At 43.0% G+C, this 16,973-nt stretch overlaps 1 protein-coding gene and 1 long non-coding RNA gene across 2 annotated transcripts; one reads left to right on the top strand and one right to left on the bottom strand.

The window, feature by feature from the left end:
* Positions 1-3,303: 3,303 nt before the first annotated feature.
* On the top strand, positions 3,304-16,650 carry LOC310687479. The gene is made up of 3 exons (XR_014516442.1): positions 3,304-3,364; positions 4,417-4,587; positions 13,833-16,650. It is a non-coding gene; the product is annotated as an uncharacterized lncRNA (long non-coding RNA).
* Positions 11,475-13,307, bottom strand: ASCL4 (achaete-scute family bHLH transcription factor 4). The gene has a single exon (XM_083462556.1). It carries the CDS (start codon positions 12,394-12,396, stop codon positions 11,830-11,832), a length of 567 nt encoding a protein of 188 aa, XP_083318682.1. The 5' UTR covers positions 12,397-13,307; the 3' UTR covers positions 11,475-11,829.
* Positions 16,651-16,973: the final 323 nt, after the last annotated feature.

Raw genomic sequence — 16,973 nt, 5'->3', positions numbered from 1 at the left:
TCATCTTGCAAGCTGCATGCTTAGCTGCCACTGATCATTACGGGGGATTATGCTAAGCACCAAACTGTTGGTTTGGGCTTCTTTTTTTAATGGTGCAGAAAAACAATTTGGGCTCAGAGACTGCCGTAACTTTAACACAGAAGTCTTTTCATCCTAAGCAGGAACAGAAGGAGCTCAGCTGCCTTGTAATCAGCAGATCCAAAGGGCCATTCGGCAGCTTCTTATTCCCTGTCCTCACTGCCTTAGGTCTGGGACCTTAAATCCTTAAACTGGAGCAAACCTGGAGCATTATGCATGCCAAACATGTATGCATGTAGAGTCCTAAGGTCCCTGCAGCCTAATTAGGGGTGTCAGTTATGCATTGGCAAAAAACAATAAAGGTGGGCTGCATCGCAAAAAAGGGACACAGATTTGCATGTAGTCATTTTTATATATAGATGCAAATTTAGAAGGGATGACTAGTGGGAAAGACATCAGCTGATCTGTGTGCCTGCTCAGTCTGCTGACCAGGTACTGCTAATTATGGATGGGCAGCTTTAAGGCTCCTGCTCTCCCTTCTTATGGTTCCATATCTTTCAACCAGATTTGGACCAGGTAGCCCTGAAACCGAGAATCCCCTCAAGTAATGTCCTCTGACAGCCCTTCAAAATGGAGAACCAACCACTGTATAGTAGGACATATTGTGACCGTCAGCATAATAGGTTTCAAATTAATTGCATTAAATATTAATTATAAAATAAACTTTTAATTCTTTAATTTTTTAAAAGAAATGCTCATCATTTATCCCAGAAGGCAGAAACAGACTTCCTTCTTAGTGAACAATTGGCAAGAATTTTGACAACACATTTTGCTGCCTGTCTTTATATATAAAGGGCTAGATATGTTTTTTTATTAAGCTGATAATTCAGTGAAAGGGCCTGGAATATTCCAAAGGAGAACTGGGTTCCTTTGGTGCTTTGCCACTGAACTATTGCTTCTAGGCTGGAAACTTATTTAGCGGTAAAAAAAGAGGAAATGCATCACAAGTTTCCTTCCCAAGTTTACAAAATGAAAAATCTAAGTGTCTTATTCAGCAAGAGAGTAACATTTTTCATTTAGAAAACTTGGGAAGGAAGCTGTCACCATATTTAAGATTTACGGCAATCAGCTTTATGGCCTTCACTGCAGCCCTTTAAAGGCAGGGGTGAGAAATCAGAAACTTTACAGATGCTGCAGAACTGCAATTCTCATCCTCACTGGTCATACCGGCTGAAGCTGATGGGAGTGGTAGTCCACCAAGCCCTAGAGGTTGGTTCCCCATCCTTGCTTGTAGGGAACGTTGAGCTTCAAATCCCTTCTGACTCATGAGCTAATAGGCCCTCTAGCTGTTGTTTGACTACAACTCCCATCAGCCCCAGCCAATATGACCAATGGGATATGTAGTCCATCAACATATGGAGTGCCACAGATTCCCTAGTCCATCATAGGAATAAAGGCAGTTTCTTATAAAGTACTACACACACTAAAAGCAGGGTAAAACTTTGTTATTTCACTCTTGTATCAGCGGTTTAGTGGAAGGGGAAATATAATAGTTGGTGATAATGACAGATCAGTGCCTGTTCCCTTTATACGCTGAGAGTCAGATAAATGAGAACATGTCAAGGAAGCTGGAAGGTGGGGGAGCTGGAAAACCATTGATCAGAGATCAGAGCAAAAATAACTCCAATCCTATTACAGCATAAACTGGATTAGAATAATTTTCAATTGTTTTCTGGTTTCAGAAAACATCAAATGAAAGTCAGAACCCCAAGCACTTGTGTTTTGAAAACAGTCACTTCTTCCTTCCATGGAATCCTCAGGCTGGAGCTCATAGCTCTTCCGTTAATGGTTACCAGACCAGAAATAGACAAGATCTTCAGTGAGAAGCACATGGCCTCCTTGCCATTAAAAAACATGTGCATTAGAACTTTCTGATAACTATCAGCAATAACAAAAATTACCTCCAGGGACGTCTCCAAGGGAAGATACAGATCCCCCCCCCTCCCCCGGGAAATGATGGCTGTTTTCTTAGAGTTATGAGTGGTCTTGGTAGTTAAGGTTTGGGATGAAATAAATACAGTCATACCTCGGGTTACAGACGCTTCAGGCTGCGCATTTTTGGGCTGCACACCGCGCCGAACCCGGACGTTACTTCTGGGTTTTGGTGTCACGCATGTGCAGAAACACTAAATTGTGCTATGCGCAGAAGCGCCGAATCGCAACCCGCGCGTGCGCAGACGCAGCACTGCGGGTTGTGAACGCTGTGGGTTGTGAACATACCTCCTGCACGGATCACGTTCACAACCCAAGTGTCCACTGTAATAAATTTGGAGAAGTGGCATTAATTTGGATCGATCCATGTGCATCCTGCAGCCTAAAGTAACAAACCTAAACGGTTCAGATTCCAGGCAAACCACTCTTCCCATCAGCTCCTGCTTCATATTTGAAGGAGCCCCCACCTCACATCCTGCTGTGTTCCAGTTTGGGTTCCCCCCTGCCCCGCCCTGGAGAAACTCTAATTTTAAAATTCAAAGCCATAATAATGCTCCTGGTGGAAAATAAACCAGACTACCCTCTGTTTTACATAAGAGTTTGCCAGGGGCAGCTCCTTAGAGTAATGCTGTCCCTGGCCAGCTTCAATTCCTAAAAAAGACACACAAAGCACATTGTTCAGAGACACACGTCATTTTTTAAAATGCAGTTTAAAAAAAAACACCATGGAGGGGGAGAACAATGGATATATTTTCCCTGTTAATATAGTTGACTTCCTTCCGAATATGTCCCTTCCTTTCCTCCAATCCTTCCTGTCACTTGGGGAATTCTAGTCTTCTTGCCTGAAGAATAAATCATTCTTTTTCAGACAATAATCTCTTATCTGAATATCAGCAATGGAGGCTGGCCCACTGGGGCAAAGGGGGCAGCTCCCCACCAACCACAGCTTGCCCTGCCACACCTGCCTGCCTTATTCCTTTTAACCAGGCCAAGGGGTAGTCCTGACTGTCAGTTTTGTGCAATGCTATTTGTCTAGAAAAAGAGGTGCCTGAACTCACCACAAACGCCTCTCTTGTTCTCTTATAATAGCAATGACACCCACCTGAGAGGGGCAGGGCTGAGTTCCAGTGAGTTCCAGCTGATTGGAAAAAAACCCTGGTTTTGTGGAAGATTAGCAGCCAAGCCTAACAAATTCATGAGAAAGAGCTAATAACAGTGCTGTCTTCCTGACAGGCAGCTACTCAGACCATAAGAATACAATTGGTAGAGAGGGTTCCCCTCCTCTCCTGGAGAGGAAGGACCACATAGTACTTCCTGTTCCTTTTTCTTTTCCTTTGACCAGCTTTGGAGGCTGGTAAGTAAATAAACCTTATTTTAAAACTTACTTTACAAGTTGCTGCCTGATTAAGCGGGATAAGAAGGGGGAAGCCAGCTTACTTCGTTAGCTGTTCTTGTTCAAAACAAGGCTTTGCAGCTTAATTCCTATGCTTTTATTTTTTTTCTTCCAAGGATGGGATTTTAAAATTCTGCTCAACCTACACACGTGCACGCCCGGAGAGATAAATTGCAATTAATATATCCTCTCCTGCCTATTGAAACCCATCCCACAAGCTTCCTCTTCCTCAGGTTCAGCATTGCCATCTGAGAACACCATAGGGAGGAGCAGGGGGCAACACTAGAATTGCCTGGGAAACATTGCTACAGTGGGGGGAGGGATACTGCTGGAACAATCAAGGGGCAAACCTTTCCACCTGCTCTGCCCTACCCCTGCAAATGTTTATCCCTGTATAACTGCTCCATGAAAACAAGCAGAAGAAATGCTCATTAAAGATCAGGCAAAGTCTAACCACCCTGTAAGCATTGTGCAAGCAAATCGGGAAGAATGTTGAATGAGCAGGTCATCTGGAGGAGCCCAGAGGAGCCCAATTCCAGTCTGAGAGCTGGTCACAGCATTCTGCACCAGCTGCAGGGTCAGATTCAAGTAGATAGTTGCTCTAGCAGAAGCCAGTGCAATGAGTCCCGCTAGTGCAACCAACTTCTGCCCCTTCTCCTCACCTTGTGCATTCCCCAATAGGCTCAATGGCAGACGGTAGAACCTCCCAGAACAGTGCACAAGGGGGAGAAGAGGGGAAATCCTTCCATCAGGCAAGCAGAAACACTTGCGCTGACGGAGCGATCTCCTTTGAATTCCCCCTGCAGTTGCCAGTCAGGTTTCAAAGGCAGACCCACACAGAGTGCATTACAGGAATCCACACAAGCGGTGTTGCCACTAACAAGACATGCTGCCTTTCCACCACACCTTAGAACAGTATATCTGTTTTTATTTAGATCGAGCTGTGTTCTGCAGCCACGTTCTGCCTACTCCTTAGTGACTCATTGTCTTAATTTTCACTCATTTGATGCTAGTGATAATACATAATACCAGCAAAGTGGTGTTTGTTTATCCTGACCTGAAGCCATGATGTTGTCAGAAGAAACTGATACGGGAGGTGCCAAAGAGAAAGAGCTGCTTTGGAGAAGGAACTTCACCTTTGCTTTGAATTGTCAGTACATCAAATGGAAATTTCCCTTTTTGAAGTGAGTTTTCTTTTCATCTCTCTCCTTTTTAAAAAAACAACAACACCCCCACCCCCAAGTAAGTAGATAGCTTGCTTTCATTCGCGAGTAAATGATCTGTTACTGTTTACAGTCTGGAAGTGGCAGAGGAAAATACCTACTAATGTTCCACACTGCTGAGTTTATGGGATGAGCACCAGAGTGGCTTGTAGCCACTGCAGTATTTGCATGATAGTTTGACATGTTGGGCTTCCTCCAGAGATTCTTGTTGTTGTGCATTTGTGATTCCTTCTTCTCATGATGCTATCTGGGCAGCCCCACACAACCCCATGTTCAATACTCCTGGCACCTGCAAATGTTTGGGGTGGTCACACTGCGCCAGTGCATATCCCATAACACCCTGCTCAAATGCCATAACTTTTTATACCACAAATGTTTGGTAATACAGTGGATGCTCAGGTTGCGAATGTGATCCGTGCGGGAGGCACGTTTGCAACCCGCAGCGTTCGCAACCCGCAGTGGCACATGCAAGTTGCGATTTGGCACTTCTGCACATGATCAAAGTGCGATTTAGCACTTCTGCACATGCGCGACCACTGAAACCCAGAAGTAACCCCTTCCGGTACTTCCGGGTTTTGGTGCGTCCGTAACCCGAAAAAATGCAACCTGAAGCAACTGTAACCCAAGGTATGACTGTAAAACATTAAAAATGTTTCATTTTTGTCCTGCTTTTGTTGCAATATAACCCCTCCCGGCAGCAACAATGTGGTAGCATTAGGGAAAGCATTGCAGTACAAACCAAAGCAGAATGAACCTACCACTATTGCACCATTACTGTGTCAAGAACAGGTTGCAGAATGCACCCACATAAAATGTCATCCTGAAGGGGACCTTAATCTAGTTTCTGAGCCATATTATGCATTGCAATGGCTCCCTCATGCCCAGCATGGTTAGTATTCAGATGTATAAGCACATGCAAATGCAACATCAGGCTACCAACCTGTTTACTTCAGGAAGTAAAATGTCTTGGGTTGGCCTTGTGTATGAGCTTGATGAAAGAGGGAGCAACAATTCTGGTCGCCAGCAGCAATGATAAACCTCTTTGAAGTGGACTCTGCCCCTAAAAACCCATTGTGAATTGAGACACTTTCCCACACATCACAAAAGAATGCAGGACTTCTCACTTCCTGTCCGGTGGGAGAGACAGAGCCTCTCCTGGCCTCCAATACCTTTGGCAAGCTCAAGGCAGGACTCAGGGAATGGGTCGTCCTCGGTTCTGGAAGGGTCTTTGCAGAGGTACACTCAGGGTAGACCTTAAGAGACAGAAGTCTAATGACACTTTCAGCAGAAGGGCTCCTAAACACTGCAGAGTTGGATCCCAGTTGCCATAGTGGACCCAAGGAATAGAGGGCAACCAGTGGTAGCCCAGAACTTGTGGCTGCCAGGAATGCAAAGAGAGAAGGGGCATGTTGCGAAAGCATGCGGTCTGCAGGAGCGTTCGTTGAATAGCTGGAGGCTGGTTCTCAGTTCATGGAATTTCAAACGGATGTAATTATCACTTGGATGAGGTTCAGGTCTTAGAGGAGCTGCCAGGTCTTTCATGAGAGAATGAATCCCTCCCATGGAGAAACTGTAGAAGAAAGGGAAGAAGAAAAGAATGGATGGGTTTGATTTTCCCATTTGGGTGTCGTCTCAAGGTTCTGTCTGAAACAAGGTACCTCCTGCACTATTCAATATGGAGGTGCAAAGTGGAACTGGAACAAACAGCCATCTTCCAGACTACTCCATTTCATTACTCCCTCCCTCTTGGTTCTCCATGCCATCAGTCGGCATTACAGATCTACTGAACATGCTCAGTCTTCACTGAGCTCCCCTACCCCCAAAGTTTGGTCATAGTTCTGCAACCTTTGGTGGTCTGCTCCCCCCAAACCTGCTGATACTCCCTCTTTCATGTGAGTTATGCTTTCTTGCCTACTGGCACTTGGGGAATTGAGACCACATTCATATATGAGAGATAGATAGATGATAGATAGATAGATAGATAGATAGATAGATAGATAGATAGAGGGGTTTCTTCATAGCAGTATTCTTTTGTCTTGTAGTTGGGGTAGGGATGAAGTTAGTGTAAAAAAATATATCTGGCAAACAAATTTTTGGGGAGCAGATCTGTCTAACATGAAAAAGATTCTTCAAGCCTTATTTCAGATTTCCAGGGACATACGCTCTGTGTGGATACAAAAAGGAATTCCTTTTGAAGCTTACGCTGCTCATTCCCAAGTTCTAAATAGATATTGAGTGACTAATTACTTTTGAGTGCTTTATTACGGATCCTTCTGTTTTTCTTTGGTCGTTTACTGACACTGAGTAATGCAACTTGAAAGGAGCTAGTTATTCCTGAGGGGGAAGTCAACTTTATAAGCTATTAGGGGTTTCAAAACAATCTCATGGCTCGGATTATACATCTTTAAAATAGTGATAGTATCAAAGTGCTAGTTGATTTGTAATTTAATGGGGATTTATATTTCTTTTTTACCCATGTTTGATAGATAAAGTGTGCAGAAAGCTGATAAAATTCTTGAGCCTAAGAATATCTGTGAAGTATTTTTATGGTAACCAGTAATCACACCACATGGAGAAACATCTCCTGGTCTGTTTTTATTAAAACATTAATTCCAAGAGTGACAAGTTGGAATGCTCTGCAGACTTTGAAGAAAACTTTGTCTAGACAAAAGACATCTTAGGAAAGATTTCAAAATGTACAGTTCATTTGAAACCTCTGCTGACTTCGTTGCATTTATGGCTGGAATTATCTGTATTTGGGAGATCTTTAGGGGCCAATATACTGTGCTTTCTCAGGGTTTTGGCATTTGAACTGCAGGAAACCAGATCAAATTGACAAAATGCAATCTACCGAAAGTTAGTCTTAACCTTGGCTTAACACGCCATACATTTAAAGAGCATTTCCCCTCCCACTAAGAATCGTGGGAACTGTGGTTTACTGTTCAGAGCTTTAATTCCAAGCACACTCAACAAACTACAGTTCCCATTATTCTTTGGGAGAGGAAATGTGCTTTAAATGAATGCAGCCATGGCCCCATTGAAAGTAACAGAAGTTCATACTCCTGTTTACTCTGATTCTAGCACACCCTCACTGTGCTCCCACATGAGATAAGCCACAATCCAAATCTATCTTTTATCTAGCCTGTTGTTTGTTATGTGTTTTGATGTATTCCCCCCCCCAACCAGCTTTGATCTGAATTAGGGAGAGGGGGGGCCAGAGAGATAGCTCTGAACTTGGAGACTTAGATTGGGCTTCGGATTCCCCCTCCCCACCACTCCAAGGCCCCTGCTCTGACATTGCAACATGGGTGGGGCAGAATAAGGGGGGAAGGCCAGAGGAAGGTTTGGATCTATAGTCTTCTCAGTCCCCCAGCATTCCTCCAAACCAGGTATTGAGACCAGCCCAGGGGCTAGTGCAGTTTCTTCCAATGTATTATTATTTAAAATAATTTATTTGGGTTTTTTTAATGGGAAGGTTGAAGAAGCACAATAATGCTATTCCACCCACACACCTGTCCTACGGGTGACAGCCCTGCTGGGGTTGGACGAAGCAGTTCGCTCCTTTCAGGTGTAGGTCTGCAGGCTAAGAAATGATGCTCAGGCTAGCCCACCCACAACATCTCTTTAGTCTGGCTTTTGACACTTGAGATGTATATTTTAGGACCCACCTTATTTCTATGACAGTAAGTTGTTTTAAACTGTTTTTAATGTTGTCATTTAATCGATGTAACCCACGCTAGGACTCTAGGGTGAAAGGCGGGTAAATTGTAATAATAATAATCATAAGGCATTAAAAGTAACCAAAAAGACACCCAGAAAAGGTCAGTGACTTCCTTTCATGTGGCTAAGAGGTAATATTGCGCTTTTTGCAATCCAGCAGTGTATAAATTTTAGGAAAGGAAACAAATGAACAGTAGTAATGCAAGTTGGCTTCTGAATGAAAGGAGGCAGCCCCAAAAGGGACTCTTTTCAAGAGCTTCCACTACCATAATGCTTAGTGGTTTGCTTCTTCCAGTGACTCTGTTGTTGTTGCTGCTGCTGATGCTACTGCTGCTGCTGCTGCTGTTACTACTACTACAGCTAATAGCAAAGATAATTATACTTGTCTAAGGCTTTTCATCTTTATGGCACTTAGCTACCAATTTTGCTTCAAAACGTTCCTCTTGTGCTTCTGAATGTAAATGTCCATTAGTCATAGGCGATGAAAGGCAGCTTCAGCACGGCTGTTTAAGTGTAAAATGTGATTCGCGCCACACACACAACCTCACTCCCAGGTAGTCCACGTTAATCCAGAATAAACACCGCCCTTAGCATTGTACACAAAATGGTGGGTGTGACTTGGAATCCTCACTTTAGATATAATGCAACAAAACAGTGGTAGAAACCCACTCTTGAGCTACACTGCTTACGGATACAAGAGGGCACAGTGAGGTAATTTTAGGGCTTATCCACACTGTTTGCCCCACTGCTTTCCCCTGGGAAAACCTGCAATTTAGCACTGAATTGGAGAAAACGGCAGTCAAATTTCCCATAGATTGTCTTTGTTCTGAGCGGTTTTCCGGGGAGAAGAAGTGGGGCAAAGGCAAAACTGCTTGGATCTGTGCTTTCTAAGCGTAGGACAAGTGGAAGTGTGGATTAACTCTTAGACTCTGGACATAATGGTTTTAGGGAGCCCCTTCCCAGTGATGGCTGGCACCTATTGGAACTGGTAAGGCAGTAGGTGGAGCCACGGCTAATGACAGGCAGATCCAGTTAAGGCCTTTGACTGGCCTTAGCTGTCCAGGGGCTTTTTACCATTATTATTATTATTATTATTATTATTATTATTATTATTATTATTATTTTACAGTTAAAGCACACTTAAAATACAGTATGATTGCATCTTAGTTGCACAATTTCAACAAAACGTGGTTGAAGGCAGGCTGGTTGAAATTGTGCAAGCTAAATCCAAGTCAAGGTAGAGATCTTAAAAGCTCTTTTTGCACCTGGTTTGCTTGGGGTTACCTGGCAAGAGCTTTTAAGCTCTCTCTACCTTGTTTGAGGTCAAGGCCTTCTCAGTGCACCGGCTCTGGGATGCAAACCATAGTGCACTGTAACACAACAACCGGTAAACTGGGGTTTGTGCTTGCCCTCCAGGATGACTGGCTTGATCCTGGTTTGCAGTTTTGGGTTGCATGGCAAGTGATAATCACAGTTTGGTGATGTGGATGGAACAACAAAGTATAGCTGGTGTTGAAAGGTAAACAATTTAATCTGAGCACACAATGAAAGGAGAGAGCAGGAGGTGGCATTAGAGAGGGCGTGAGCCCATGGTAGGTTCTCAGTTACCTAAGTCATGACTTTGAAGGGCCAAAACATTAAATCTAAACTTCAACCATAGCACGTTTAGGCTTTATATTTTAGCAAGTATTTCTAATCTTTAAAAAGCCCACATTTTCATTCAGAAGATGTGGGGGGTTTTCCTGTAGAATTCCATTGGTGAAATTTTAATTACGCAGAATAATTATTTATTCAAATGCACTTTGTGACCCTCCCCCATAGAACAACTCCCATTAGTTAATCACATACAAGTTGCTTGTTTGTTTAGACTTCTGATCACCTATTTATTTTGGATATCATCCGCCAACAAATCACACCAAATAGAGTGTTTTTTTCTTCCTGTTTTCCTTCTCTCACTCTTACATGCTAGTGTGTTGGCATATTTCACAGTGGCAAATCTACATTTTGGGAGGCCCTGAAACTTGAACAGTCCTGGGGGGCTGCTTCACAACCAGCAATGAGGTCTGGGTAATCACTGTTACTTGCTTCAGTGGGGTTGTTCCACAACAGACCACCACATTAAAAGAACAAAACTATTACATCTAAGATTTTGATTAAAATTGGTGCTCTGGATTATCTCACATGTCAAAGTCACTGGTGTGAATAAGATTTTTTAAGTGACTAAAGTCGTTTCTGGGGCCCCTCTGGGATTGGGGCCCCTGAAGCTTAATTAGTTTCATAGTAGATCTGCCCCAATATTTGACACACATGCACATGGAATCCATCTCACAGTAACTGATGTTATGTGCTCCTATTTTCCCGAGGCACCGCAGCAGAAGCAAAATATATCATGTTTCTAAATTAGAATTATCTATAATGAAATAAAGGCTAAGCGTATGTTAATGATAAAATGTTCACTGATTCTAAAGGGACTTTGGGTTGGTTGTTAACTGACTTATTACTTAAATAAGTGTCTGTAAGGATGACATCATCACTATTATTATGACATTCATTGAAATCACAGCCTGACGATACATAATGGAATTTCTGTTCTCATTTTCCAGCCTCCAAACACCTTGGATGAAAATGCCCCGATGTGTGTGGGATTGAATGTGTTTCAATGCCATTCTAATCAATGGAATAAGTATATCACAATGAATTTAAGAGCCAGTGTGGTGTAGTGGTTAAGAGCGGTAGTCACATAATCTGGGAAACCGGGTTCGCGTCTCCGCTCCTCCACATGCAGCTGCTGGGTGACCTTGGGCCAGTCACACTTCTGTGAAGTCTCTCAGCCCCACTCACCTCACAGAGTGTTTGTTGTGGGGGAGGAAGGGAAAGGAGAATGTTAGCCGCTTTGAGACTCCTGAAGGGGAGTGAAAGGCGGGATATCAAATCCAAACTCTTCTTCTTCTTCTTCTTCCATTGAAATCATGATATTTGTGACTTTAGTCCCATGGATTTCAATGAGGCTCAAGCTCAACTAACTTTCTCTGGATCGGGGTCAATATGTTCACTTGTATTTAGGAAAAAATGTCCTACTAATTATTTATCATATATGAATACCCACATATAGATATCTTGAAACCAACTCTTTCACTTGGTTTTATTGTTCCCTTTGGCTGACAGACAGAACAAAGATCACAGAAAGTGAGGAATATTTCAGATTTCAAAAAAACAAGGTCAGTTATTATTTCCCTCTCTGCTCTCTCTCACACAGTTGTTAATAGCATAAATAAGAAAACACTGGGAACAAAAAGGAAACATTAGGAAGAATACAGATTTTTTCCTCCCTATGGCCAAAAACTGACCAGAACAAATAATGAAGATACCTTTTTCATCCCTTTGCTGGGGACTAGTTTTGTCCTTTGAAAAATAATGTAGCTCTTTAATAATAACAGTTAAAAGGCAGGCTTGAAGAAGGTGTCCATTTCTGAAGATGTTTTCTTAACTGCAGACTTCTTCAAATTCGCTATAGGGCGATGAAGCTAATGAAGTTTTCGATTCTCCATCACTGTTGCATTCCCTTCTTAAGCTAAGATCAGAAGCACCAGCGGCCTCCGCAGCTGGGACTGCTATTTTAGGAATTGTCCCTAAAGGCTGATGGTCCAGCAAGTTCTGGAGGTGTTTGATATAAGTAATGGCAGCTCTCAAAGTCTCCACCTTGCTGAGACGCTTGTCAGCAAACTCCTTGGGCAGGTGGTCTCGGAGGCGCGTGTAGCCCTCATTCACACAACGAACCCGTTGCCTCTCCCTCTCGTTCCTCTTTCGAATGAAGGCAGGCTCAAAAGAGTAGTCATAGACTCCTACGTACCCAGAAAAGGGCAAGTAAGAGAACCTTCCTGAATAACCACCATAGGCTTGGTGGTCCCAGTATGCTGGGTCAAAATGGAAAGGAACACCAAATGGTTCTCGGAGTGGTAACCCATGAGGGTTGGGGTGGCCGTTTCCAAGGGATGCTGGCCCTGAGAATGAGATCCTGTTCAGTAGCCCCTCGTCGCTATTACTTCCCATTTTGAAGTGATGCTGTGCCAACGTCCAACACGGGCTCTACGGAGTTAATCCATTGATGAGAAGGCCAAATGGACCAGATATATCTTTGTGGTGGTCAGAGCAGTAGTATACGCCCAAGGTTTCTTTTGTAGCAGCAGTAATGATTCCAGAAAGCCGCTGTTGTGTCTGGATATCAGCTCTGCTCCTGGATCTGTTATTATAGAGGTAGGATGGCTTCTAATTTATAAGCAGGCTTCTAGGACCATCACTCCACACGTTAAACCCAGGTTTTCCTCTGATCTTCATATTTCAAAAGATAATGAGAGGGTTCCTGTGTTCCTTTTCTCCTAGCTTGGATGTGTGACTATAGAGGCAAAGCCAAACATAAATAATCTTCCAGGCTGTAAACACTCCTCATGTATTGTAATCCATAGTGCCCTTTGATATTACCCGTCTCCAAAAGGATGGGTAACTTGAAAAGTTTACAGGCAGCTGCCAAGTGTTGCCAGAGCTCCTCCTTCTCAAGAAGCAAGGATCTCCTGTCTGCTGAAAAATTAGCCAAGGGCTTTCGATACCAAAAATCCAAAGGGGTAAGGTCAGCCTTTCTGGCTTCCGCTGTTCTAAAGAAACTGAAGAAGCTTATAGAAAAGTTTGCAAACTTATACCATTATCTGACTACTTTGGGGGGAAGAGTGGGGGGTAGTAGGATTCGGAGATATAGAAAATCAAGGGAAAGAGTGCTCCCTTGTGGTTGAAAGCTGTCCGGTGAAGCATGTGCTTTGCAAACACCAGAGGGGCTGTGAACACAATCTGGTTTACTCTACATCCAGTGCATTCTTACCACTGGTTTGTGAAGCTGTGAACACACAGTGTTAACCATAATCCACATCTTTGCTGCAATTTCTTGAGAAATGCTGCATTTTGATGCGTTTCCCCCCCCCCCCCAAAACCAGCTTCAACCCAATTTGAAAACACAAGCCATACGAAGACATCCACACCGCCTCTCCACTCCCTGGTGTGGACAGACAGGTGAGTTGAAAACACATCTCTCTGGATGGACGTGTACAACACATCATGCAAAAGTTTGAAACACAGCAGAGGGAAATTACCTCGCTTCATTTTAAGGCGATAATGTGTACAAAGTCAGGGATTGTTTTGTTTTCTGGTGTGTTTGTGCAACAGCTACAGTGGGCGGTTATGGAGTTATGGGAGGTCCAGCAGGAGGACATGAGCACAAAAGCACTCTCCCACTCGTGATCCCCAGTTACCGGTATTTAAAGGTATACAGCTCTGATACTGTAGAGAGTATACCCATACGCAGTCTAGTAGTAGCTGCTGGTTAATAGTGCAAATAACGTAAGCTGGAGTGGGACCATGTTCTCCAAACCCTTCAGCCAGAAGTCAATTGCCAGAATTACATTTCATTATTGTAGTGTAAAGTCTCCCTCTTTCTCTAGATATTAGACGCCCTACTTCAGTGTAGACTGTACACTCACCTGCTGCTCCTGAGCTGAATTCTAGCCCACGATCAAGATGATTACATTTTCCATTTAAAAAAAAGATTTATAAATGTTTGCAAGAAAATTAACGTAAGCATAAAGGTGTCATCTTGTGAGATTAGAGAAAATGATATGGTATTCTTCTTTTTGCAAGCGGTACAAAGAAAATAGTCTTGAAAAGGTTTGCAGAGCACTCTATCGCCCCCAAGAAATGAAAGTAATTACTTTGGAGTGTAAAATGCCCCATTGGGCATGTCATCTCTTGCTTATGAAGGGGGGTGGGGGAGCGCAAGAACCAACTATCCAGGCTGTAATATACAAAAAGAAAAAGAAAACCCACAAGCAATTTCATTGTGCCAGATATGAATCTGAACAAGGCTAGTCCTGTTTCAGAATAGGCAATTCTTACCAAGGACTAACTTCTCTCTGAAGTTAGCAGGCACATTTCTGAGCAAATATGCATTGCATTGCATCTTGGCCCCCACATTCTTCGGTGTTCCTAATACCCTAGTTTCCATTTTGGATGAAATCCTAGCTGTTCGTAACAAAATATGATGAGAGAGGGAGGGCGAGGAACTTCCCTTGCTTGATTTTAGTAGAGCTGGGTTTCACCATTCAACCCCTTTCATATATATATATGATGTCATGGCTCAGTAGCGGCAGAGCACATGATTTGCATGCAGAGGGTCCCAGTTCAGTCCCCAGCATCTCCAGGTAGCGATGGGAAAGATTCCTGCCTGAATCCCCAGACACAGAGATGTTGCCATCCAGTGCAGACATCTCAGTACTGAGCCAGCATAAGGCTGCTGCCTCTGTTCCTAATCCTAGTAAATTCTTAGCAGTGGGATCCTTTCACACAGCAATATAAATCATAATTAACTTCATCAAGCCACACCTGGAAAGAAGAGTAAACGGTTATTTAGTTGTTAACCAAAGCGGTTAAAGATAGGAAAGCTGCATTATACTGCAACAAACCGTTGAGGGAAGTAACATTTGATTCCTACTGTGCCTGAGCATTATTTAGCTGAGCAAATTCACATTCCATACCAGGTAATTATGAGCTTTGGCAACAAAAAATCATTAACAGGGAAGGATCAAAGTATGTTGTTGGGAGCTCCCAAGTGTAAATTTTCGGATTTCCCTCCCTACTTTGATTGTAAATCTTGCATTTATTTTGTTGTTATATTTCTCTTTTGCATTTTTTTTTAAAAAACCTTAATCAGGCTTTACGCACACAAAAATACACATGTTCAGGCCAACTTTCTGGAAGTTTTGAATTATACTGTACTGAATAGATCGTTTTCTTCATGGGAGAATCCAGGCTGCCCCTTTATTGATATTATGGCACACTTTGAGAATAGGGGAAATTAATATGCCAACACCAGGCCTCCCAGCTGCCAGCTTCCGATCATGGCATGGAAACCCCATGTGATAGTAGAGATCTGCACAGTAAACCAGGGTACATATTGCAGGTGCCACATGGCAGAGCAGTCAGTGGAGCATGCAAATACTGCTTCAAATGGCTACTGCAAGGCATAGACCAGAGCTAGCTTGGGTCATTTACAGCACAGTGCTAACCCTGTTTACTCAGAATATTGAATTCAATGTGGCTCGCTTCCAGGTAAATGGGGTGAGGATTGCAGCCATAGAGACTTCTGATTTAGAAAACAGACTCCCCAACCTCATTTGAGAAAGGGGTTGATGTATTCCTCAAGACAAATGCAGAGAGCATGAGATGCTCCCGCGTTAATTAAAGAATTGTCAATTTGTTGTTTATTGGGCTTGTTTATATACTTTTGTAAAAAAAAATTGTGTGTGTATATATATATATATAATTACTTTGTTCCCCACTCTGGGACTGAAAATATTAAATGAAAAGCAGGCTATCAACACTCCAGATTCAACCATCCCTATTCATATTATGACTTTGTTTGCTGTATAGTGTTTTAACTCTGTATTCATTTGAGGAAAACTTTGTCATATCTATGAAGAAACCAATGGAGGTGACTGAGAACAGGACCATCTCTGGAATGTGTAGGTGCATGAACATTTTCAATGCATGATGATGCACTATAGGAAACTGATAGGTTGGCACCAAATAATGTTGAGTTCTGAAAATGTTTTGCTTTTTTCCTGTGTTTCCTTTTATAAGAGCAAAAGGTAGAGGTACAGACAGCCGAATGCCTACAAGTTTCTTCCTGCACTGACATTCTCCTCTGGCACTTCCTTTCAATACTGCAGTGGCTGCAAATTTATCAGATTACAAAAGCACATGCCACCACATTTTGCGGGATTTGCGGTTACGGTCTGGGAGAAATTTGTGGATTGATTTAAGCAGCATTTGCAACTTGCATGCATGTGTCGTCAACTGGTAGTACAGTAGGTGATTGTGTGGGTAGCTTACAGTTCATACAACCACCATGACGGCGGATTGCAAGAAATAACATGACATAGTTTTCTAAGGATAGTCTGTGAATAACAATTTAGTCACTATCTTTTGAGTTGGTGTTTTAAATTTTGGCAGCTTTCTGGCTCTAAAGAACGGAGCTGGGGAAATACGATACTGAAACAGAATCTATGATGCTCCGCCAATGGCATCTTTGTTTGAAATGTGCAGAAACCTAGAACAGCCTCTGTGAACTGAAGGATATATTTCTTTTCTTCTTAGTCCTGAGTGACAATGGATGACAAAATCACCAGAAACAAAAAGTAGCCTTTTAAGGTCAAGACACACATTTGATGTTAACGTAGCCCTGAGCATAAAGCTTTAAAAATTATTTTGCATTGCTTGTTCCAGCAGACTCCATCCAAGCTACCTTGGACCTGGGAATTCCCTGCTCTGATCCAGCAGGTAAGCAACAGGAATCCGTCTCCATGCTTCCTGCAATAGACCACCAATGGCAGATTACCTCCTGGGGGAAATAACAGCTTGGAAGCGGGGAGTGATTTCAATGGAATCACAACGGGAGGGAAAGGGACTGTGTGATATAGCATTTAGTGTTGGTCTAGGAGTTGGGAGACCAGGGTTCAAGCTCCCACTCAGCCATGAAGATCACGGGATGACCCTGGGCCAGTCACTGCCTCTCAGCCTGACCTACC

Source organism: Podarcis liolepis, assembly GCF_965112155.1.
Source record: "Podarcis liolepis genome assembly, chromosome: 10".
NCBI classification, from domain to species: Eukaryota; Metazoa; Chordata; class Lepidosauria; order Squamata; family Lacertidae; genus Podarcis; species Podarcis liolepis.
Note: the sequence above shows the minus strand (reverse complement) of the source record. Positions and strands in the feature narration are given on the sequence as shown.

Excerpts from the sequence above, each read along its gene's own strand:
- ASCL4 (XM_083462556.1), bottom strand. The coding sequence starts at position 12,396 with ATGGGAAGTAATAGCGACGAGGGGCTACTGAACAGGATCTCATTCTCA.